Raw genomic sequence first — 22,715 nt, forward strand, 5'->3', positions numbered from 1 at the left:
CTGTCCCCATGTCCTTTGGAGCCATGACAAGCAGCATCTCTTCCTGTTGTCTTGTACCTAGAGGTGGTGGTGGTGGTTGAGCGCGGGTGGGACCCAGCTCCATGTATGTGGGCTGCGCTGTTGTGTTGTAGAGGCACGTTCTGAGGACACCGCAGCCCAGTTCCCCAGGTGGATGCTTTCTTCCTGTCTAGGGAGCAACAACAGCAGGAAATTAAATGCCTTCTGCAGTGGAAATAACCATGTTTGCTTGTGTAATGGCCATATCTTCTTCTTAATATTGCCTTTAAATTACAGTGAGTCAGGGATGCTGCAGGCATCTATTATGGAGCAGCTGATGATTTGCTCCTTGCTCCAGGGCATGGGGAGAGGCAGTTCACATGAGCAAGCAGCACTTTTGTGACAACAGTAAGCTTGAGCCATCTGCACAGGGCAGAAGCCACTTGTATTTGGTGCCACACATGCAGCACAAGTTAGACCTCAGACTTTTCTAGAAAAGTCACTTTTTGGGGAAATAAAACAGCTGTGATTTGTTGGTCACTTAAATGTTTACCTCCCTCTTCATATAAATCACTTTGGAGTTGTTTAAGTGGGGTGACTGCTTTTTTGACATGAGATTTGTCTTTAATTTTAGTCTGGATTGTATGGTATAGGGAACAGTCAATAATCCCCTTGAAGTGATTATGTAAGATAACAAATATTAGCGATTTCCTTTAACAAACTCAGCTCATTTCCTGTGGGCTGTGGAAGATTTATTGTAATCATTTAATTGGGCAGAGAGACATTTACTTTCTCTCTACCTGGTTATAGAGTAATAAAACGTGAGGCTGAAAGAGCAGGCAGGAGTTTGAATCACCCCAAGTGCCAGGAGAAAAAAAAGAATAGCTGTTCAGATACTATTAGAAGCAGAATGCAGTTCTGTAGGCAGCACAAACAGCATCCTTAAATGAGATAATAATTCAAATTTCTTTTACTTATGGGGATAATATTAAAATACTGTCTCTGAGGATGGCAGGGGGGGGAAGTCTGCTTCCATGTTAATTTTTCTTGAAGAGAAATGAGGCAAACAGCTGGCAACAGGCCAGAACATGTATGGAAGGGCAGAGAATATTAGCAAGGAAGGAGCTGCTTAACTAAAATACCCAGACTCCAGGAGTGAGTTGCAAGTTAGCAGTGACAGATATAGGTCCTTGGACACCTTGGCTCCCCACCTAATAGAGATGACTCTTAAGGTAATCTAAGGTGCTGCTGGTTGAGGATGGCTGTGTGGAGGTTTATTTGTGACATGTGGGATCACTCTGACGAGATCACAAAACCTTTCAGCCTCGGGGATGCTGTCCTGGTGGGAGGGAGGGGTGGTGGCAGATGAAGTGTGATGTCTCTGTGCCAGGCCACTGGCCAAGCCTGCTGACTCTTGGTTGGGGTTTCAGATTTGTTGGCCTTTGTTTTGTGGCTGTGTGGCAGCTCTTGTGGTCAGGGGATGGGGTTTTCACTGCTGTAGAGTGTGGATGAAATATTCGGGTGGGAGGTCTGGCCATTAAGCCCCTGTACAGTGCAATTACTTGATAGGCAGTAAACGTGCATGGGTGAGGGATCGTGTTTATGCTCCATCTGCTCAGAATTCATCAAAACGTCTCCAGGCTTGACACGGAACCACGAGGGCTGCGGTCCCTGCATCTGTTACGAATCAGTCGTGAACCCGAGGTGGCATTGTGATTTCTCTTTCCCTTTTGAAGATCCTTGAGTGTAGAGTTGCCTTCAACCCTAGAATTAATTGCTTGAGTGTGGAAACCTACCCAGAGTCCCACGCAGCTGCAAAAATAGCTCACGTGCTGTGGACAGTCACAGTTGCTCTACTTTCCACTTCAATTTCACAAGTTGCAGTGGAAATCCTGCAACCGGTTGACTTTTCCAAGCAGTAACAAAAGTCCCTGCTGCTGAATACCTAAGCTTTAGCTGCAGCAGTAGAAGGAATAATAATCTTTCCTGTAGTGTTTTAATCGCATTCAGTGGGAATCTAACATTGTGTTTCTGCAAGACACAAAGGGAAATCCTAGATGTGAGTTTAAAAGCTGATGTTTTTATGCCTGCTGCTCTGCGGTTGTGTTTTGGGGCTTCCCACATTACATATAGATTAGGCTGGCTTTGCTGAGCTCTATGTAATGACTCCATTGACTTTTCTTCCTTATTATTTTTACTCAGGAGTTGTAGTGGAATGACTGCTTATACCAGGGATTAACTTGGGGGATAAATCTTCATTCTTCTTTATGGAAAAATGTCTGAAGGAATGCAAATTAGTTTTACTTTTAATGTGCTTTGTGACAAGTAAGTTAAAAATGTTTAATTGAAAATCTTCTGGAGGAGAAATGCAAACTACTGCAAGGCCCAGCTGTGTACTTTCCCGGGATACTATCAGGAGAGCAAAGAGCACTCTACAGTGCAATGGCCTTGATGGTTTTTTAATGATCCCAGATATTTTTACATCTTCACTAGGGAGTTATATTGTTCTTGTGCGAGTTTGGGAATAAAGGGGTAAAAGAAGAGAGAATATTGAAAAGCTGCAAGTATGCTTGATTTCTGAGCCAGAATGCTAGAAAATAACTTTAAATTCAGCCTTGAATGGATCAAAAAAAATCTGTACCACTGTGCTGAAATACACAACAGAGAGAAAGCTGTATGGTTTTGAGAGAAAGGACAGATTTTTTTTTCAAGCTGTCTAAACCCCACGATTTCGATGCTCAAGTCTTCACCCCTCAAATTCCCTTCTTTGGACCCAAAAAGTACAGTGTTTTCCAGATCTGTTGTGAACAGCAGATCTATACAGGATGCTGTTTCTGCCTGTTAGAGGCCTCTGAGGTTGGCTGCAAGAGGCTGGAGGCCTCCAGTGCTTCTCTCCATCCTGTGCTGGTGCTGGGTGTTTTCCCCCTGACCTCCCTGCCCCTGCCTTCGGGAGATGGAAATCTGCCTGTCCCCTAATCACTCTCCTGCTGCTTAGCCCTGGACAAGCACTGAAGTCAGCCAGGTTAAATTGCTGCCAGAAGTGACATTTCCTGCCCTGGCCAGGGCTGGAAAAAAGGAGCAAATACAAGGCAGAGCCATGAGTGACTGAAAAAGGATGAGAACCTGCAACTGGGCAGTTCTCAGGCTGCTGAGATGTTCCCATAATTGCATGCCATTAAACCCACAGCCTGGTCAAGGGTCATGACACCTTTGAGGGCAAAGTGCACTGGGGCTTGTAGGGTTGCAGGTCAACTACAGGTATGGGGTGAAGGTCCTTGTTTGTGAGGGAAGAAGTGGAATCAAGGGCTGGGCTCCCTGACAGCATTTTGTAGGGTCAGGAGGAGCTGGGAGGGGAGGTCTGGCTGGAGGTCAGCAGCAGAGGCACATGAAGGCTGAAGCATGCAGCCACCCAGCATTGAACTCCTGGCTCTGTGACACCATCTCTCTGCAGACCAGGATGTGTGGATGTGACATTCTGCACTTGGCAGTGGTGGTGAGAGTTTTCTGGAGATCCCCAGGAAATTTTTCCTGATAAACTTGTTTTGGGATTCTTTTGGGATTCTTTTACCATTTTCCCTCGTGTCCTGTAATTTGAGGCAGAACTGCTGGGAGCTCAGGAGGCTCTCAAATCACCTCTTCAGCAAGCTGAAAGCCACGTGAGATATGACTGCCACCAAAGCATCTGGGCTGCTGGAAAGGGTCTTCCAGCCTGTCCTTGGGAACCCTGAGAAAGGCAGCAGCTTGAAAGTTGTATGCAAGAAATGGTGTTTAGTTTGGAAGCACAGTTATGAGCCATATGAAATAATGCAGTTTCATGTGAGGGTTATGCCCACTTCCTCCTCTGGTGACATTTTCAGCCAAAGGAGGCTGCTGGAGATGTCCCAGTGGGTGGAGGAGGTCAGCTTTCTTTGTATTGCCATTTCTGCTCTAATGAGGTGTAATGTTGGCAGCCAAGGAGGGAATTTTCTTCAAACTGTTTATGAAGAGAATTGCAGAGGGGGACAGGTGACTGCCTTCCCACAGGTGCTCCAAAGCTGGAGTGGGAGCCCAGTGGCTTTTTACCCTCATCTTGAATGAAGGACCTGTGGAACACAGGTTCAGCTGTTGGTTGACCTGCTGGTCTGCATGAGCAAACTTTTTGGCATGGGTGGTGAATGTGGACCCGCCACTGGCTAAGGAGAAGCAGTGATGAAAATAATAAAACAATGAATGGATAAGAATTAAGGCCTGTGTCATCACAAATAGTAAGGCACCAAGATCTGGTTTCGGTAAATGTTGTACCATTGAGGATCTAAAAGTTTAGTCAGAGATCTAACCTCCCTCTGTGCAGTTTTTGCCCTTGGTTTGACTTTAGGGGAATGTGACTGTAATCCTCTTTCAGAAAGAATTTCATGTTCGTGTATCAAAGGGCTGCAATATCTTGCTCAGGCAAGAGCCAGCCTTGCCAGGGAAGTGACAGAAATGGAATATGCTGCTTGCATGCATTGGGAAGGGACAGGAGGGCAGCACTTCTGCTATGTGGGTAACTAAGAAACAGCCCGAGGAGCTAAGGAGCCCTTTCAGTGTGTAGCAGAGGGACCTCCAAAGGGCGGTGCTCTCCAGGCAGCAGGTTGCAAGCTATGAGGCCAGACCAAGGGGCTGCCGTGCACAAGGACATTTCCTTCCACATACCAGGGGCAAACATCAATGCAGAAAACAATACCAAGCACTTCTCCACATCAAAGATGACCCTGAGAAGACCTGCCAAGAATGTGACTGCATCTGCCTCAGTTCCAGCCATCTGAGGGCCTGTGCTAGGCCTTCAAAGCACGCTGGAGCAGCAGTCAGCTCAGATTTAGGGCTGGGAGTGCCTGGACAGGGCTGTGGATTTGGAGTAGATGGTGTCATGCAGGAGTACTTCAGTCCACTGGCATGGTTTTGGCTTTTTCCTTCTCTGCCCTGCACTGTGGTTCTGCTGCTATTTTTGAAAACAATGTGAAGGATAATTAAGGATGGTTTTGGTTGTAGATGCCGGGATAAATGTCCCTGCTGCTTTACTCATTAAAGCAAATGGAACACTCCTCATGATCCATGGTGTCTGAGGCAGGGAGAGGCTTGTTCCTACAGAGAACAGGCTTGATGTGAAAGGCCCTTTGGTCCCAAGGGCACCATTAGCAGGAGATGCTGAGCCTGGCATGGCTGTGCAAGTGTTCAGGGGGAGAGGCATCCACTTGGCTGGCACCCTCAGGTCCCTGTGCCCCTTCTGGGCTGGGGCTGCTCTTGGGGAAGACAGGCATGTGAATGTAAAGACAGAATGCCTGGTGCTGTGACTCTCAGGAGCTCTGCTTTTCCTCTTGGCACTGTCACTTCTGGAGTGGGGGGAGCACACTGTAAGTAGGGAATTGAGCAGAAATGTACTCTTGAACTTTTCCTCGCACGAGATAACGCTGCAGCAGACACTGCCACGGGTAGCAAGTGTTGAGACACAGAGTCATGCAGTTCCCAAGATCACTCCTAAATGTATTCCCTTGTGCAAGACCTCAGGGGCCTAAATCTGTGGTTGAACCAGATGCTGTCTAAATTATTAATGTTCTAGCACCAGGCCAGCAAAATTGGTTAAACGCGTAGTTAATTCCAAAACACTTTCATTGGAATATTTGGGGTGGGGAAACAAACCAGGAGCCTCCCAAGTGATGTCCTGCCTCACAGTGAGCTGAACGTCAGGACCAGCGTGTGCCAAGATGATGTTCTTGTGGGCTCTTGCACAACACTGAGAGAAGGAAAAAATGATGCAAGTAGGGTTGTGTTGGTCCCAAAAATCGATGACAACTCACTTGTCTAAGATGACTGCTCACCTGGAGCATCTCACATGCAGCTCCAGTGTATGTTTTTGAAATAATCTTTCCATGTCACTGGGAAGTTACTCTTTTAGTCAGTATTGTTGTCATTCTTTTTTTTTTTTCTGCAAATAAAACAGTATAAAACAAAAGTAATTTCACCACATTTATTTTCAAATTGTTGGATTTTTTGTTTTCTGGCAGCTGTGCTGCTGGCATGGCAACGCTGTTGTTGTGCAAGCATGGAAAATAAGAAAGCCTGAGTTATCAGTGTTATTATAAATAGTTATTAAAGCTGACAGGATTTTAAATGTTATTATTAACATTCTTAATGTTAACTTGAGGGTAGAGTGAGAGAATGTAATGTACCTCTGGCTGTCTGACAGCTGTGGGAGCTCCCTGCAGGACTGTCCATGGTTGGAGCTCTGTCATCCTTCCTCAGCTATTCCTTGCCTTGGGAAGGAGATGAAAAAGAATCTAGTTGCTTCTCTGAATTTTATCTGCTCGCAGAGATCAGTTTATCTTGAGTTTTGGTGGTTTTGTGGTAGCCTGTGAATAAGGCACTGCACTCCATAGGTGTGTACTTTAGTGTTGATGTTTCTACCAGAGGAATGCATCCAGCTGCAATTGCCAGCAAGTTGGAAAAGGCTAAGGGTGTAACAGTTTCCCTCATGTGAAACTCTGAAATGGGACAGGTATGACAAGGTACCAAGAAAAAGTAGATTTTATCATGCCAAGAGCATGTCATTTTTACAGGAACATGATTTTACCTTTACCAGTCAATCTAAGTTGGGATGTTACCCCAACAAGTGTGGTACAAAATATTTGCATTAAGCCCCGAGTTGTTTGCTTTTCACTTAATTTTTGTGAATTGTGTGCAAATCTGTATTTTTAAGGAGCAAGTTTGATAGGAAGATTGGTGCCAAAACACATCTGTTAGCAGCTTTTAATCTTCACGTTTGACAAAGCGTATAGATATGGACAAATTGTAATTTACATGATGAAACCACAGGGTGATGGATTGCTGCAGTGGCGTGGAACGCCATGGAAAGGAAATAAATTTTACAAGATAAAAGGAAGGGACTGGAGTGCATTTACTTCTATCAGAAGCTTTTACAGGGTATGTGCACTGCAGCTACTACTACCTGGGTTCAAATCTACCAGGGTAAATCCCCTCCAGCAAATAAAGCTTTCTTTGGTACTCTGCTTTATTAGAAAGGAGATTACTTGGTTTTGAGGGTCATTCTAGAGTACGGTTTGAATGAACTTGAGTTGCTTTCCAAGATAAACACAACCCCAGAACAAAGCATATCTGGGTTTACTGTTACATACAATGGCGTTTTAAGAGCTTGCACCTGGCGTGGCAGGGCCAACATTAAAAGCTTGTGAAGAATTGCCAATGCAACATATGGCACATCCCACTGACAGAACCAGAGCTGGTCTGGACTGGGTACAGGCCCCGTGCCAGGGGTTAAGGTTCTCCTTGCAGCAGTTAAGCATTTATCACTGTTGTAACGAGGTGTAATTGCTCATGGTGTTCCCCACAACTCTCTCTTAGAGTGATCTCTGATTGTGCCTTCCTGTTGCTTTTAGAGACAATAAAATGCCAATTCTAGACTGATGAATTTGCCCATTGTCTTCCTCTTTACCTGCAGCTATATTGCACAGCTTCCCTGTGGGTTACATCCATCACTAGCAGGGCTCAGTTTGGCAGTCACTGCAGGCTGGGATTTGTCTTTTCCATCACCCCTTTGTGATCCCTCTCTGCTCAGCTCTCTGCAGGACTCAAACCTGTGTGGGGAAGGAAGCAAAACCTCACTTGCTTTTAAAATCATCCTGTGTCTTTGCTCAAAGGACCTGATCCAAGTGACCATTGCATATTGCCTGCTGTGGAATGCAGGAAAGCAGCTTCAGTTTCCCCTGCATCTGCTGGGGTTTGTAAAGACCTACCCCTATGGAATATCAAAGTGAGGGATGCTGCAGGGCTGCAGCCGCTCAGCGCTCGTGGGATGAGGTGGGAACCTAAAATGGGAAAGGGCCTGCTGGGTCACAGCTCTGCTGGTGGGTTTTTGCAGCATGCTGCCATGCAGTCCCTTTCATAAAGCTGCAGCTTGCCCCAGTGGGATTGGGGAATCCTCCTGCTCCTCATTCCACTTCAAACTGCTCTAGCACCTGGCTCGTGCTGTCAACATTTTCCTGATTTTTCTTCCCGAGGAGGATGCAGAGCATTCCTGTGAGGGCTGACAGTGCTAGGATGGCCAGGATCAGCTGATAAGCCTCTGAACTTAGCATGGAGGTCCTGTCACCCACTGCTAAGTGACACAGGAAGGGATTTTTATCAGAGAAACAACTAAACTACTAAACTTGAGTGTCCTTCAGAGCTCTTGTCTCTGGGTGCGAGATGTTATTTAGTTCCCCCTGCCACATTTTTGTTGTGCAAGGACTGCACCATCTGGATAGCAGATGATACCTTTACATTTGTCTGTTTCCAGTTTTCCAACTATAAATCATCTGATTTAGCTGGTTTCTGTTGCTTAAGCTCTTAGTATTTGATCCAGCTCTCCTTTAAAGCCGTTCTGTCCCAATAGGGAGCCTTCTGCTGGGGCTCCCGCTCCCACTGTGCCTTCCAAATATATATATAATATAGAATGTGTATATGCTCTGGAGCATCTGAATCAGATTCCACAGCCACCACAAACAGCTTTCTACATGGATTCTACTTTTTCTCAGCCATACAGGCTCTTTGTGGACAAAAGAAGGGTGAAGTGCTGTCTGATGAACATTGCTGGCCAGCCAAAATCCAGTGCTAAGCTACATCAGCTGCAGAAAACTGTCCTTCTGTCTCTAACCAGTTCACTTGCCTGCTGAAGAGAAACCATGGGTTTGAGTTGTCAGAAGCACAGCAGATCTTTATCAATCATCTCTTTCAATAAGAAAAGGGGGTTTAAAGTTTTGCTGATGTTATTAACAAAGCCAGCTTGACTATGTAATGCTTTTTTCTTTTCTGATTTGCTTTTGTTAAAATCTGTTGCCTCCTAGTTTCGTGGCCTGTCAACAAGGTTTTGCACCAGAAGATTAGGCTTTGGTTCTCCATAGTCCTCACACTGAGAGAGGCAATAGTAAGGTCCTCGGCATATGTGTGATACCAGAACTTCCTCATGTACATTCCTCTCCTCTTAGTCCTGTTGTCCTCTGCCATCAAGTCAGTTCCCAGACCTCCAGCACGTGAATGCCATCCACATCTCCAGCTGTTTGTGTTGAGGGACTTTGCTCTTTCTCAGGGATGTCATGTGTCTCCTCCAGCACAGTTTTGGATCACAGCCTCTTTAGAGCACTTCCCTAAATGCCTTATGAGGAGTCTCAGGTGCATTGTTTAAAACACCAGACACCACTCCTTTTTTGTCAGCGAATCTCTGATTGCATCTTAATTTTCTATCTTCATATGTGGCTAATTAACACTTAAACTTGCTCTTGAGGGAGCTTCTCTGTTCAGCGCTTCAGATGGACCCACCATGTGGTCGGGATGGATCTAATGCTCCTTGGACTGGCTGGATGGAGATGGTTTCAATGAATGTTTTGAAGCTGGGCCAGAGAGTGAATCAAACATGAATGATCATGAGTCACTTTGGAAAACAGCCCTGTTGAGGGCTCAGGGGTGACGTGCCTGCTGCAGACAGCTCCGCTCGCACGCCCAGCGGCTGCACCGTGGCTTTTGGCTTTGAGGGTCCTCCCGGCTTGTCCTCAGCTGCAGGGTTGTAGCTGCCACCTCCTTCTGGTGTGGGGAGTGGTGTTACTGAGCGTGATGAGTGCTGAGTGTAAATGAACCCGGGTATCTGTCATGTAAATGCTGTGTTGAGGGACTTGAATGTGATATAAAGGAGCTGGTCTCTGTGCTGGAGAGCCCTGCTGGGCAATTGTCCAGGAAGAGCCACAGCCCTGCTGAGGAGGAGGGCATGCTCCCAGTGGGTTTGGTACAGGGGTCGTGTCAGACATCACCTCCTGACGTCCCACGTTTTCCTGAAAAATCCCAGCATCATCATCTTCAGCATCAGAGCTCGGAGAGCGCAGCTTTGTGTGGCATCTTTTGATTTGGGTGCATTTTACTGCCTTCCCTGAGCTTGAGTGCTGCCTGTCCCCTTGGAGTGCCTGTCCTTGCAGCCCTGGGAGAGGTCCCACATCATACAGGGTGTACTGTATGGTGCAGATAATGTTTTGCAGAGATGGGGGCTGTCTGTGTCCCCTGGAGTGGCAGATAGACCCCTTCATCTGTTCCCCAGATCTCTGGACCCCATAAGCAGGGACCAGCCACAATGCCTGACCCCGCTGTCTCTTCTGCACAGCTCTGTCCCATGCACACTGGGGTAAATATGTGGGTTTTTTTGCTTTAGTGACTGAGGGCTAATTTTCTTGTCCTTTTTTTTTTTTTTCCTGTGGTAAAGGTGAACCCCACGCCGCAGGGAACGCGGGCGCTGCTGAAAATGATGTACTGCCCCCACTGCCGAGGTCTGGTGTCAGTGAAGCCCTGCTACAACTACTGCTTTAATGTCATGAGGGGCTGCTTGGCCAACCAAGGGGACCTGGATGCCGAGTGGAATATCTTCATGGGTAAGGCAATATGGGTTAAAACTGCACATAAATCTGCACTGGTACTGTGTCCCTCACCTGCATAGCATTGTGAGTGGCTGTGCTGAGCTGTAGCAGGTTTTTCAGGTATCTGTGATGGGTATCTTTTCCTTCCACACCTCAGTGTACAGCACACCTTTTGCCATTCACATTAACCTCCAAATAAATGAGAATGTTGTGCCAGTGACTGTTGGAGCAAGCTTTAGGAGGATGGAAGTGGCATGGGCTTGTACACTCAGAATATTCTTGCTGGATCAAGCATGTGTGCAAGCTAGTTTTTCCATGCCACTTACACCTTGTTGTCACCATACAGTTGTCCTTCCTGAAGTCAGTTTTCTCCTTCAGCAGCCTGGGAGTCTCCTTGCCAGCCATGAAGAGCTTTGAGAAAAGCTGTAAGCCTGGATTTTACACTAAAAAATTTAATAGGACATGTCTGAATCTGTTTTTAAACAGCTCATTTGGTGCTTGGCCACCATCCTTTTGCAATGTCAGCAGGTCTTGTATGAAACTGTGCTAGTGCTTTTGCCATCCTCTTCCTCCTGTTTGTTATTTCTCTTCTGTGCTTATACACAGCATCATTCAGTACATAAAATTTAGACTGAAATGTTAAATTCTACCTTGGGTCAAGGCTCATCATAATTGGCAGTGCATCACATTTTGGGGCACAGGCAATAGATAATGTTAAATGTTTTCATTTGTGCTGCTTTTCTGGGATGTTTGATTTATCTGTGATTGAGCATCCTTCGGGAGCAGTCGCTTCACTCTAGTCAATGTGTGATGAAGTGCACATGTAGAGTATCTGCTGGTACTGAAAAGGCTGTGGTACTCTTCCCATTCCACTCATGGAAAAAAAAAAAGTTTGTTAGAAAGAAAATATTTCATTAAGTTGCAAGATTTTTTAAAAATGAAATTGCTGCTAGCTGACATTTCAGGCTACATTTATGTCTTAGAGCTTGTTTTCCTCTGTTGCACTGGATTTTCACTTTGCTGCCCATGCCAACTGAATGTGTGCAGGGTCTTATTTTCAGAGGGCATTTTTTGTGTGTGTATTCCATATAGGGAGCTAAATGTGACACTAAGTTGGGTTTCCAAGTCATTCTCTGGGAGGCTGACACCCCAGCCCCCCAGTCCTCACAGCCGTCTTTCTCATGAGAATATTAAGTATTTCAACTACAATTGTTGCTGAAATAGCTCAAAGCCAGGAGACTTGCAAACATCTAGTCCAAGTAGAAAAGAAGAATCCCATGAAAGGGAAGGGCATAATGCCAGAAAACAGACAAAAGCACAAGCAGCTAATTGCTGTAGGTGGTATGCAGCTAAAAACGAGCCCGGGGGAAGCCGGCGAGCCCTGTCACACGAGACTGATCAGGGACTGCATACAATAATTAAGATTATTAAACAAGACAAAATAAATACATGTGATTCCAGGTTGGAAGCAAAGCTTTCTTCTTGCAGTGCTTCCTCCCCAAAGGGCTTCTTGCCCACTCATTACTTAAGTGTAGTATTAAGCTTTGTTACACTGATTGTCAGTATTTGCTTGGTTCTTGCACTCTCAGCTGATGGTTGCAGTGAAGTACAGATACAGAAAACTTAAGCTGTGCTTTCTTTAGACAATTTAATAAGTGAACAGGTGCTGGTTATGTTCCAGACTTTGGTTTCTCTCTCAGTTTGCCACTCAAGACAAATTAAATGAAATGTATCTGGTGTTTAGGGCAGGGCATATGCCACAAATATCTTGTGTATGTGTTTAAAGGTTTAAATAATTAAAGAAATAACACCCCAAAAAATTTCCCCCCAACCACCTCACAAAATCCCACCTCCATGGTCTCAATGAGATTTTGCATTGTGGGTTTAAGTGCCAGGTTATGGCAGTGGTTTATTATGAGTCAAAAGCAGGTTTTGAACCTATCAAATCAATTTAAAAATAGCTAAATCAGAGAACTTGTATCGAGTGCTGCAAGTCTGTATGAATGTGGTTGCATGTGAAATACGCATTTGTGTGTGCTAGTGGGTCTATAAGTGAGTCAATTATGTAAAGCTGGGATGTAAAGTTTGTAGGTTTTTTGAGACAAGAAGACTTTGTAATTCCTTATTTCTCCAAAGTACCATTTAAAGCTGAGGAGTATGAAATAATGACCGAATTGTACTCTTTTCTCCCCTTTAACTATCTAAATTATTTCTCCCTCTATTCCTGACACAATTGTACACCAATTAGACAGGGGTATACTTTGTTTCAAACAGGCTGTTGGGGGGTTGGAGCCTTCCTGAATGAACAGTGTTAATCTCCAGTGCCTTTTCATGATTTTTTTTTTCTCCACAAAGGTTTACTCTGCTCAAAGATGTCGAATTCAGGCTCCATATACATATCTGGAGTACTACTTTGTGTGCAAAGAATTTTTTCCCCCACCCCGCTTAAAAAAAAAAAAAAAAAGATTGTTGTTAATGAATGGTCAAGGTCTTCCCCCTCCTTCCTTCCCCTTTTAAATCAGATCTTGGGGTTAAGACTGAAAACTGCCTTTTGTTCTTCAAGTCAGACAGTGAGGCTGAAGATGTGGGTTTCTGATTATTGGTGGCACAATGAGAAAGAATTGCTTTCCTTCATGAGAGCGAGGTGCTTTGTTGCCAAGGATTGTCTCAATGCCAGTAGCAAGGACAAATGTATGCAAGAGGAAAAGGGTCTTTAAGGGATGGTGCTAGATGGTGTGTCTTGGTTGATTTTTTTTTTTTCACCTAAATCCACTTCTATCTCCCCATCACAGGGAGGAGAGACAGTCTTTGTCAGGCTGTGTGTTTGTAATACATGGCCCGGGTACATTTTTCACTCTGACAGAGTTGGGGATTTTGGTGAAGCAAAGCTGAGCCATCTCACCATGGCTTATAAATATAATTTACTTTGCACGAGCGCTGGGACAAATAATTGTTATTTGTAATCAACCCCTCTCTGCTCCCCATAATGGCAAATCTTTTTCTGGGAGCTGAGTTGCTCCGAAGGTTGGCTCCTGGGGCTGGGGCAGGAGCCTCTCCTCCTAGGGGCATCACCCTGAGCCCCAGCAGCCTTGGCACCATCACACGGGGCTGCCAGAGGGAACCACTGCTCTGGGGACACCAGCCAGCTCCTGCTGGGAGGTAAAAGTTTGCAGGATGCCTCCAAAATCAAAACTGTGGATGAGGCAGAGCCCCCCCACCCTCATCCCTTGCTCCTCCCCACCCCTTTCTAATGAAAGTTTATTCGTTCAGTGTTCCTTGCCAGTATCAATCCCAACTCCAATTACCGCTTTCCTTATCTTTTCTCGCCAGCTTTGGCAGCTCTGCTGGAGGCCGAATGCATTTTCTCTCTCGCAGTCAAAGCAGAGGCTGCATTCCTGGGCTGTGATACATGGAACGCCATGGCACCCCTGCTAACAAAGGACCCAATTCGCTCTACATTCCCATGGTCTTGTGGATGGCCTGCCCGGCTCAAAGTTTACAAAGATGCCAAACAGCCAGAAGAATTGGGGTTTATGTTTCCTTTCAGTCTTTCACAAACACTTTATTGATCTGTGGCCTTTCCTGGCCACTCAGAGAATTAAGTAGTTACAAAATGGAATTATTTTTCTTTTTTTTTTTTTTTTTTTTTAAAACCTGTGCATTTTGTGTGTTTTATTATCTGTCTACTCATAATATTTTTATTTGAAATGAGCAGCTTCCTGCACACTGCACCGGGATGTTCTTTATGCGCGTGAAAAACCCCAAAAGCTTTGACAATGATGAACACATTTAAGTTGTGCTCCACTTGTTTACAAAAGTCTCCATTTGGTAGCACATCAAAAGCATTTTTCTCTCCTCCGGCACAATGGTATATTCATGCTAGCAGTCATTACTCAGAGATTTGAAGCATCACTTTATTGGACCCCACCACAATACAGTCTAAGACTCTTTGTTTCATTTGTTATTACCGTCTCCTTTTTTTTTTTCCTTTTTTTTTTTTCTTAAATGCATTTAGTTCAGACCTGTTTGTAGTCCCTGACGGTGAAATTCCAGCCATGCCCTGCAACAGCTCTGTCATTGATGCTGGTGCTGTGTGTCTGCAGAGTGAGGGCCTTTCCTGGGGCCTCCAGCTCCTCTGGAGCTCACTCCCTAAACACCCACACCTTGCTGAGCTGACTGAGTGAGAGGGGGTTAATTGAATGATAGTCCTTTAACTAACACCCAGCAAATCTTTAGAATATTGAGTTTTCTTTAAAAAGCAGATTTACAGGCTAGGAAGGCATCTGAAATTCATGTTGGGGGTTATGATATTGGATTATTATTATAATTGTTGTGTTTTGATATTCTTTTTTATAATAATGATAATAACTTTACATACTCAAATAGCTTTGTTTTATATTTTTCATTGATTGTGGGTTTTTTAATGTAGTTTATTTAACATGACTTGTGCACTCAGGCAGAGCTATTACTAAATTGTTCAGTATGTAGAGTTTCTTTATTGGGATTTAACAGATAGCCAGAGCCTACAGAAGCTTTCTGTTTGTGCAAAATACCTTCTGCACTTAGGAGGAGGATGAATGTCATGAGAAAGATTAATAGAATGAGAGTGAAACGCCCATTTCTCGTTAATGGAAGGGACCAGGCATATCTTAGGAGCAGGGAGGAGCTCCTTGGGGCCAGAGGGGCTGTTCTGTCCTTGTCACTCTGGCTAGGAAAAATTGAGGAGTTACATGCAACTGAAAATGATGAGTTTGTGGCAGAGCATCATGAAGTGATGCAGGAGAGGAGACCAGCAAATGTTTTGGGGTTGAGGGACCACAGTGAAAGCCAACAGTAAATTAAGGCTGTGATGGGTGAGAAGAGACAAGAGCTTAGTGCCAGGTGTATTCCTGGAGGCACCTTGTAGGGGAGAACCAGAGAGAGGGCTTAAATGCAGTGCAGGGTGGAAGCCTTAATGCCTGTAATAATTTCCCAGAGGAAGTAGTGGATGGTCCAGTAGCTGCTGTGTTTAATGATGCATTTGATGAGGATGTGCGTGTCGGCACAGGAGGAGTGACCTGGTGTTGGCTGAGAGACTTTCCATCTCCCCTTGCTTGTAGATGTGCCAAATACATCATGAGTGCACAGCATTCACCCTGCTCTCACACAGACTCCTTTCCTTGTGCAAATTGTCCACGTGGTGCTAGGAGCTGCAATCCCTTGGCTTCCCCAGGCAGGAAAAACCCTGTAGCTCTCCATAAGGGAAAGATGGTATCAAGGATTGTCTTGGACCCTTGCATGTTGGTGCCTTGTGCTCAAGACCAGCATGAGGAAGCTGATGGCTTTGAAAGCAGTCTTGAAAAACAAATGACACAAGGCAGCCTTTAATAAATGAGCATGGAAAGGAGAGTGTTAGTAATGCTTGTTCTGATGGGAGGAGCTGATTACAGGCTGCTCTTGGCAGGCTGTGATGGCTTTTGATGTACATGAGCCTGTGGTTTGGTGCTGGCAGCCTCTAAGTGCCTGGTGAAGGTGTAGGCTCTGGGAACTGAGCAAAATGTTTCCTGGAGATGTGTGCTGGGCAGAGGTGAGACTGCAGTGGTTGATGTCCATGTGCTCAAACTGTTATCCTTCTTAACTCTTATTCCTGAAGCTCCTTCATTAAAAACCTTTGTTTTTCTCTCTGTATGGTAGATTCTCCTCCATTACAAACCTTTGGTTTTCTCTCTCTTAGATTCAATGTTGCTGGTAGCAGAGAGGCTGGAGGGACCTTTCAACATTGAGTCTGTCATGGACCCCATTGATGTGAAAATTTCAGATGCAATCATGAACATGCAGGAGAACAGCATGCAGGTGTCTCAGAAGGTAAATGGGCCAAGAGGACACTTGGGATTGTTTTTTATTTAATGTGTTTTATTTCCCTATTCTTGTCAATATGTTTTTTCTTGAATGCCCTTTCAAGTATGTATAAAGCTAATGTATTACTTTGGGCGGGGGCTGCGTTGGAGCCTGGAAAAGGGAGGCTCTTGTGACCTCTTACTTCATAAAATCCTTTCCTTCTCTCACACAGGTTTTCCAGGGATGTGGCCAGCCAAAAACACTTGCCCAAGGCCGGACTGCTCGTTCTGTCTCTGAGGGTGGTTTCACTGCTCGTTTCAGACCCTACAACCCCGAGGAGCGACCGACAACGGCTGCTGGCACGAGCCTGGACCGACTGGTGAGTGCCTGGTCCTGCTGGTGCCACACAGGTGCTTCATAACGGGGTACCACAGTGTCTAATTTACCATTTTTAATTGATAGGCTGTCTTAATATTCCTTGGCTGTCTTAAAACTCTCTAAGGGGTGTAATCTGCCCATAGCTCTAGATATTAATTACCTCAGTGCTTCTATGTCAGAGAACCGCCTGTGTTAAAAGCTTGGCTTATGAATAATATGTGTTTGAGGAGCAGTGTTTAATTTTGTATTAAAAAAGTAAATCAACCATCAAAACTCACAGCCTGAAGATCTGGCCTGTACATGTCTGTTGTGATGAAAAAAGCATCCCAACTTCACTTTTACTGAGTGTTTGGTATTCTGGATTATGTCTTGTGTTCCTTTTTTTATTTTATTTAATAGGTTACTGATGTGAAAGAGAAGCTGAAACAAGCCAAAAAATTTTGGTCATCTCTCCCTGGCAACATTTGCAATGATGAAAAGATGTCTGTAGGCACTGTCAATGAGAATGAATGCTGGAATGGAAGCGCCAAGAGCAGGTTTGGTGATGCTGCTGCCCCTGGTTAACCCTTTCCCTCTCACCCCAGACTTTCCCTCTGTCCTGATCCTTCTCCCTGAACCCTTTTCTCCTACAGGAGTGATCCCAGCTTGCCCAAGACAGGCTGCTGCCATTGTCCCTTTTGTTTTTGTAGATGGGAGGGCTGGAATGTAACACCAAAGTGTTGTCCAAGCTCTACGTGGGGCTTTCTTTTAGAGGAGGGAACAGTGTAGATACACACATAGGTCATCTCTCCTTGGACTTAAGCCCCTTACTAGTTGTTCATGGAACTGGGAAGATGATCTGTACAAAATCCTGTATCCCAGCCACAGAGCAAAGGTGCTTGTGTTGTCTGACAGCGCTGTTGCCCCAGTGCCCCCAGCTGGTGTTTCCACCAGGAACTGGTTTCTTTGTCGAGCAAGGGCAGGGGTGATGGAGGGTGGAGAACTTCTCCACTGCTGAGGTCAGTGGTACAAGGGGGCCAATAGTTTCATTCACACTTTCTATGGAAAAAAGAGTTACAAAACTGGGTTTTTTTGCTTGTAAGGAAGAAATTGCCAACACATGAGTAAGCCAGAGTTTTTCTGTCATATGGTTTATGTAACTGTTTAACTTTTATTTTGGAAATAAAAGTTTCTCCTTTTTTTTTCTATTTGCTTACTGAAGAAATAAGCACAATCCAAGATGTTCCATTAATAAAAAAAAAAGGCAAAAAAGCAGTTGTCTGGGGTTTTCCAGCACTTTTTCTAAGTAAAAGCAGGTTCTGCCCTTGATAGTTTTGGGCTACAGCACTAAGCCAGACCTCATAACTTTTGCACTGTTTTGTGTGTGCCTAAAACTCTGCCATACTTTGCTAGGGCAATGTTTTGGGTGTATGTGACAAGAAGTGGCTCTGCCTCCTGAAATCTTGTTTATCAGCAGCTTCTAGGGGTTTTTCATAGCAGGTACCCCCCAGTGTGTGCAGGGGAGATGGAGAGGGGCATCAAGGGGAGATGGAGACTTGGCAGCACTTGGCAAGGAGACAGGGCAGGCTGGATATCCTATGTGGGTTGGGCAAGATAATTTGCTTTACTATTTTCTCCATGACTCAAATAGTAGTCTTCTACTACTTTGGTCTCAGACTTCTTTCAAACATATAATGTTGATCACAAATAATAACAAAACTGTCACCACCAATTGTCATTGTCACTCCCATATATAGGACAGGGTGTGAGCATGCTTTTCAGAGTATGGTAACATCCTGGTGTCCAGGATCAGTAGTCTTGTGATACTGATATTGGCATCATAACTGAGAAAAGTAATGTTTTCTTCTGTTAAACTGATCTTTCTAGCAAGTCAGGTAACTGGAGGAAAGGGGAATGTGTCCTATCCCTGCTGTATAAGATCATACTCCAAATACCTGTGTCAGGAAACGTATTCTGTTGGGTTTTGTTGCTCAGTCTCTCTTTTAAACCAGGAGGCTGTACATGTGTTCAGACCTGAGCATGTACACCTTCTGAAGCTGAGCATCTTGGCTCTCCCCTCCTCTGATGTATGGGGCTGCAGGGTCTCATCTTCAGCATCACAGATGTTTCTCCTGCTGGGGTTATTAGGGAAATTGCATCTCATGTCTGCATGGTGAGAAGCACACATTCAATATCCCAGCTTGATGGTTAAGGTCCATTACTTAAAGTCAGAATGACACTCTTGCCTCCAAAAGTTACTATAGGTTTCTGTGGGATAACTATGGTCTTGAAGGTTGTGTTCCCAAAAGTGTCATCTAACTGGCATCAAGGCATCTCAGCACCTTGTGTTGCTCTGCAGCCTGCAGCGAGCTGATTTATGCTGTTGAAAGCCATTATTAATATAAACCCCAGATCTTCCTTTCCTTTCAAGTTGGGGAGAAAATTGTCATTCTGCTGCCCATGTGGCACAGTGTAAATGAAAACAGTGCTTCATTCCACATGCTGCAGAGATTGCAGGGAAGGGAGATGGGGTGAGAGGGGCTGTGTGAGGTGTAGCATGTGGAAAGATGCTGTTGGGCTCAGAATGTCACCCAGACTGAAAGCAGGGGTGGCATTGCAGAGTCCCCATGGTGTCGTCGGGACCCTGCCGAGCTGCAGCTCTGGTACCAGCAGGAATGGTTTCTTTTCAGGTATGACTTTGCAGTGACTGGAAATGGCTTGGCAAGTCAGGTGAATAACCCAGAGGTTGAAGTGGACATCACCAAGCCAGACATGGTGATTCGCCGGCAAATCATGGCCCTGCGGGTGATGACCAACAAGCTGAAGAATGCCTACAGTGGGAACGACGTCGACTTCATTGACATAAGTATGTTTGCTGTTGTTTGCCTTTTGCTTTTTCTTTTTTCCCTTTTAATTGGATTTCATGCTAACACGGGTAGCTGGTTAAGCTTCAGCTGTGGGTAAGCGTGTTAGTGAGGAGGGTGGGAACTGGCTGCTCCGACAGGCTGTGTTAGGAGGGGTGTTCCACAAAGCCATGGAGTGGTTTGGGCTAGAAGGGACTTTTAAAGATCATCATTGTATCACCCTGCAATGAGGTGGGACATCATCTACTACATCAGGCTGCTCAGAGCCCCATCCAACCAGCCTGACCTTGAGTCTTTCCAGGGATGGAGAATCTACCACCTCTCTGAGCAGCCTGTGCCACAGTGTTTCACCACCCTCATCATAAAACCATTTCTTCCTTATATCAAATCTAAATCTACTTTGTTTTAGTTTAAAACCATTAGTCCTTGTCTTAATGCAGCAATCCCAGCTCTCTCAGTCTGTCCTCATAGAAAAGGTGTTCCAGCCTCTGGGTATTTCTGTGTCTTCCTCTGGACTCCCTCCAGCAGACCCTTCCTATGCTGTGGGCCCCGGAGCTGGATACAGAACTCCATGTGGGGGTCTCATGAGTGGAGTAAAGGGGGTGAATCCCCTCCCTCGACCTGCTGCTCACAGTGCTTTGGGTGCAGCCCAAGATGTGATTGACTTTCTGGACTGCACCATCGCCCAGACATGACAACTGCGGTCAGAAATCACATTAACCAGCCGACCCACGCTTACTTCTCACAAACACCAGAACAGCCACACTTCCCTTTTCCCCCCGCTGTCTTGTGCGGGCAGCAGAGGAGATCAGCAGGGGTTTGTTTGTTTCCCCAGGTGAGGAGAGCAGCGGGGAGGAGAGCGGCAGCGGCTGCGAGCTCCAGCAGTGCTCCCCGGAGTTCGAGTTCAACGCCACCGAGGTCACCGGCAGCTCCAACAAGAGCGACAAGACCGTGAACACTTCTGCTGCCTCCAGAAGTGGTCTATCACAAGCAGCCTTGCTCCTTAGCATTTTGTTCTTGGCCATGCAAAGACAATGGAGATAATTGTGCAGCATAGGGGGAGGGGAAAAGACTTTTATTATCAAAGGTAGAAGGCACCTGCTTTCACTTTTATACCATCTAGAGACTTTGCTTTTTAAGTTAATGGACAACAGTGTACAGTTTTTACTATGTTGCCACTGATTTTAAGATACTGATTTATTTTTTTTTCCCTTGCTATCCTGGGAATAACAGGAATGGGAAGTACCAGTCTATCCCGTTCACCAAGAGTCCATGTTAGAGGTGGATAACAAAAATGTATATACAAGCCTGTAGTTAGCTCTGCATTTGTGTCTTTATCACTTCTTTTTTTTTTCTTTTACTGTATTTCTTATGAAAACAAAAACCCCAGGGTCTTCTCTTGGCCTGTAACAAGTATGTGTTTCTGAAATGAGAAATATCTGTACAGAAGCAGGTTTTATTTATCATGTTATCTTATGAGGAAAAAATAATTGCCCAACAAGCAGAAAATGTTTCATGTAGTTAACTTCCCATTTATCCACATTATGTTAGTTGCCTTATCTGGAGAGAAGTGGAAGTCATTTGTCTTTATTATGCGGTAAAACAGAAGGTGAAGGCAGAACTGGTCATCGTGCCAAGGGCCCCGTTTGCTTAGGGCATCCATGCCAGGAGCAGGTTGTGCTTGCTTTACAGGAGGTTTGGTTAAGTTGGAAGGGACTACAGAGAATCCCCATTCTGCAGACGCTGAGAAGAGTTGTCGTTTGTTGCCCGGGATCCTTGCAATCAGCTGTAACTCCTGTGGGTCAGTTCCCAACGTGCATCCCCCGTGGGAATGAGGCATTAAACTTGTTCGGTTGGAAACAGCTTGTCGTCTCACAGCTCCAAGTGCCAACATGTGTCTTGTCTGCACGTTTGTCAGCTGAGTGCTGCATTGATTTTTTTAATGGTTTCGGTTCTGGTTCTAAGGAATCCTGTGTGGGAGGGCAGCTGGGGAGGGGTTGGGTTTGTTTTTGCAAGAGTTTTGTTTCCTCTCTGATGGGGTCAGAAGAGAAGGCACTGTTGCAGGTACATGGAAGCAGGAGCTGGCAGCGCTGAAGATGCCTCATTTTGGGTGTGTTTGGTCTCCTGGGATCTGATGCCCAGCACCTGTAGCTTTTCAGCACTACCTGAGACACCTTCCTCTCTCTACCTGTGCTGTTGGAGTTGGAACAATGTTGTGGTGAACAGCAACTCATGAATAAAAGAAATGTATATTTTTAAGAAAAGAGATGAAATATTTTTAAGTTTAGCAAAAGCAATGTCTTTGGAAAGACTCAGAATTATCCTGCACATCTCTTCCTGCTTTGGATAGCCTTTAGGTCTGGCTGGATGCCTGGATCTGGGCAGGAGAGCAATCCAGTGAGAAAAGGTTTGCTCTATTCCACCCTTGTGTCATAAAGGATAATTTTCTATTTTTATATTGAAGCATTAATTACTTGTTAGCTCAGGGTCAGCATTATACTCAACTTTATTTTCACACCAAATTTCTGCAAAGCTATAAAGACAGAGTATTGTTGGCTGGTATAAATAATCCTGGAGGCTTAATTTTACTAGAAGTAGCCAGTTATTTATTAAAACATGATGTTAGTAGAGTTAGGGATATTCTGGTTAGATTATTTTTCTTTAGAAAATAAATCATGGAACCATAAAATTGAAAAAATTATAAATTTATGTGTGGGAAAAAATGAATTGTAAATAGCTAAGTTGCCTTGCGAGGAATTGGAAAATGTGCTGATACTTAGAAACTACCTCAGTTCTGAGGAATTTCCTTTCTAGCTTTGAGTGCTATTGCTTTTACTTGGTAGAAGTGAATCTGGTCTCCAATATGTAGCTGAAAGAGTTATCCCTGTAGACCTTGTTAGATTGTTTTTAATTTAGAGGGTTGAACTACATCCAGCTGTTTTCTTTCAGCAAAGTTCCCTAACAAAGAGAATTTCTGAATTAAATATTGCTGATGGTTTCCATGACTTTTCCTGATTTGTTTGGTTTCATGGCATTTTCTGATTGCCCTTTAATTATTTAAATGGTTCTAGCCATTTGAATTTTAATCCCGAAATAAACAAACCTTAGATGCACTACCATTGTAAATATATCGCAGTAGGGTCTGACTGGATAACCCTTCTGGCTCATACCCAGCTGGCAGGCCAGCAGAGTTAAATGAAGAAAAAAAGAATAAAAAAAAGAAAACTCCTTCAGAGCTCTGAGATTGGTGGAACAAAAGCCCTTATGTTTGGAG

General features: G+C 44.8%; 1 protein-coding gene across 2 annotated transcripts in view; it reads left to right on the plus strand.

The window, feature by feature from the left end:
• GPC4 (glypican 4) overlaps positions 1 to 22,446 on the plus strand; it is a 67,027-nt gene extending 44,581 nt beyond the window's left edge. For both annotated transcript variants that reach the window (XM_064426653.1, XM_064426654.1), the window contains exons 4-9: positions 10,253 to 10,418; positions 16,117 to 16,247; positions 16,453 to 16,599; positions 16,998 to 17,134; positions 19,268 to 19,443; positions 20,277 to 22,446. In XM_064426653.1, the coding sequence (XP_064282723.1) occupies positions 10,253 to 10,418; positions 16,117 to 16,247; positions 16,453 to 16,599; positions 16,998 to 17,134; positions 19,268 to 19,443; positions 20,277 to 20,485 (966 nt within the window). In that variant the 3' untranslated portion in view covers positions 20,486 to 22,446. The remainder of the gene's footprint in view (positions 1 to 10,252; positions 10,419 to 16,116; positions 16,248 to 16,452; positions 16,600 to 16,997; positions 17,135 to 19,267; positions 19,444 to 20,276) is intronic.
• Positions 22,447 to 22,715: the final 269 nt, after the last annotated feature.

This window comes from Passer domesticus, chromosome 7 (genome assembly GCF_036417665.1).
Source record: "Passer domesticus isolate bPasDom1 chromosome 7, bPasDom1.hap1, whole genome shotgun sequence".
NCBI classification, from domain to species: domain Eukaryota; kingdom Metazoa; phylum Chordata; class Aves; order Passeriformes; family Passeridae; genus Passer; species Passer domesticus.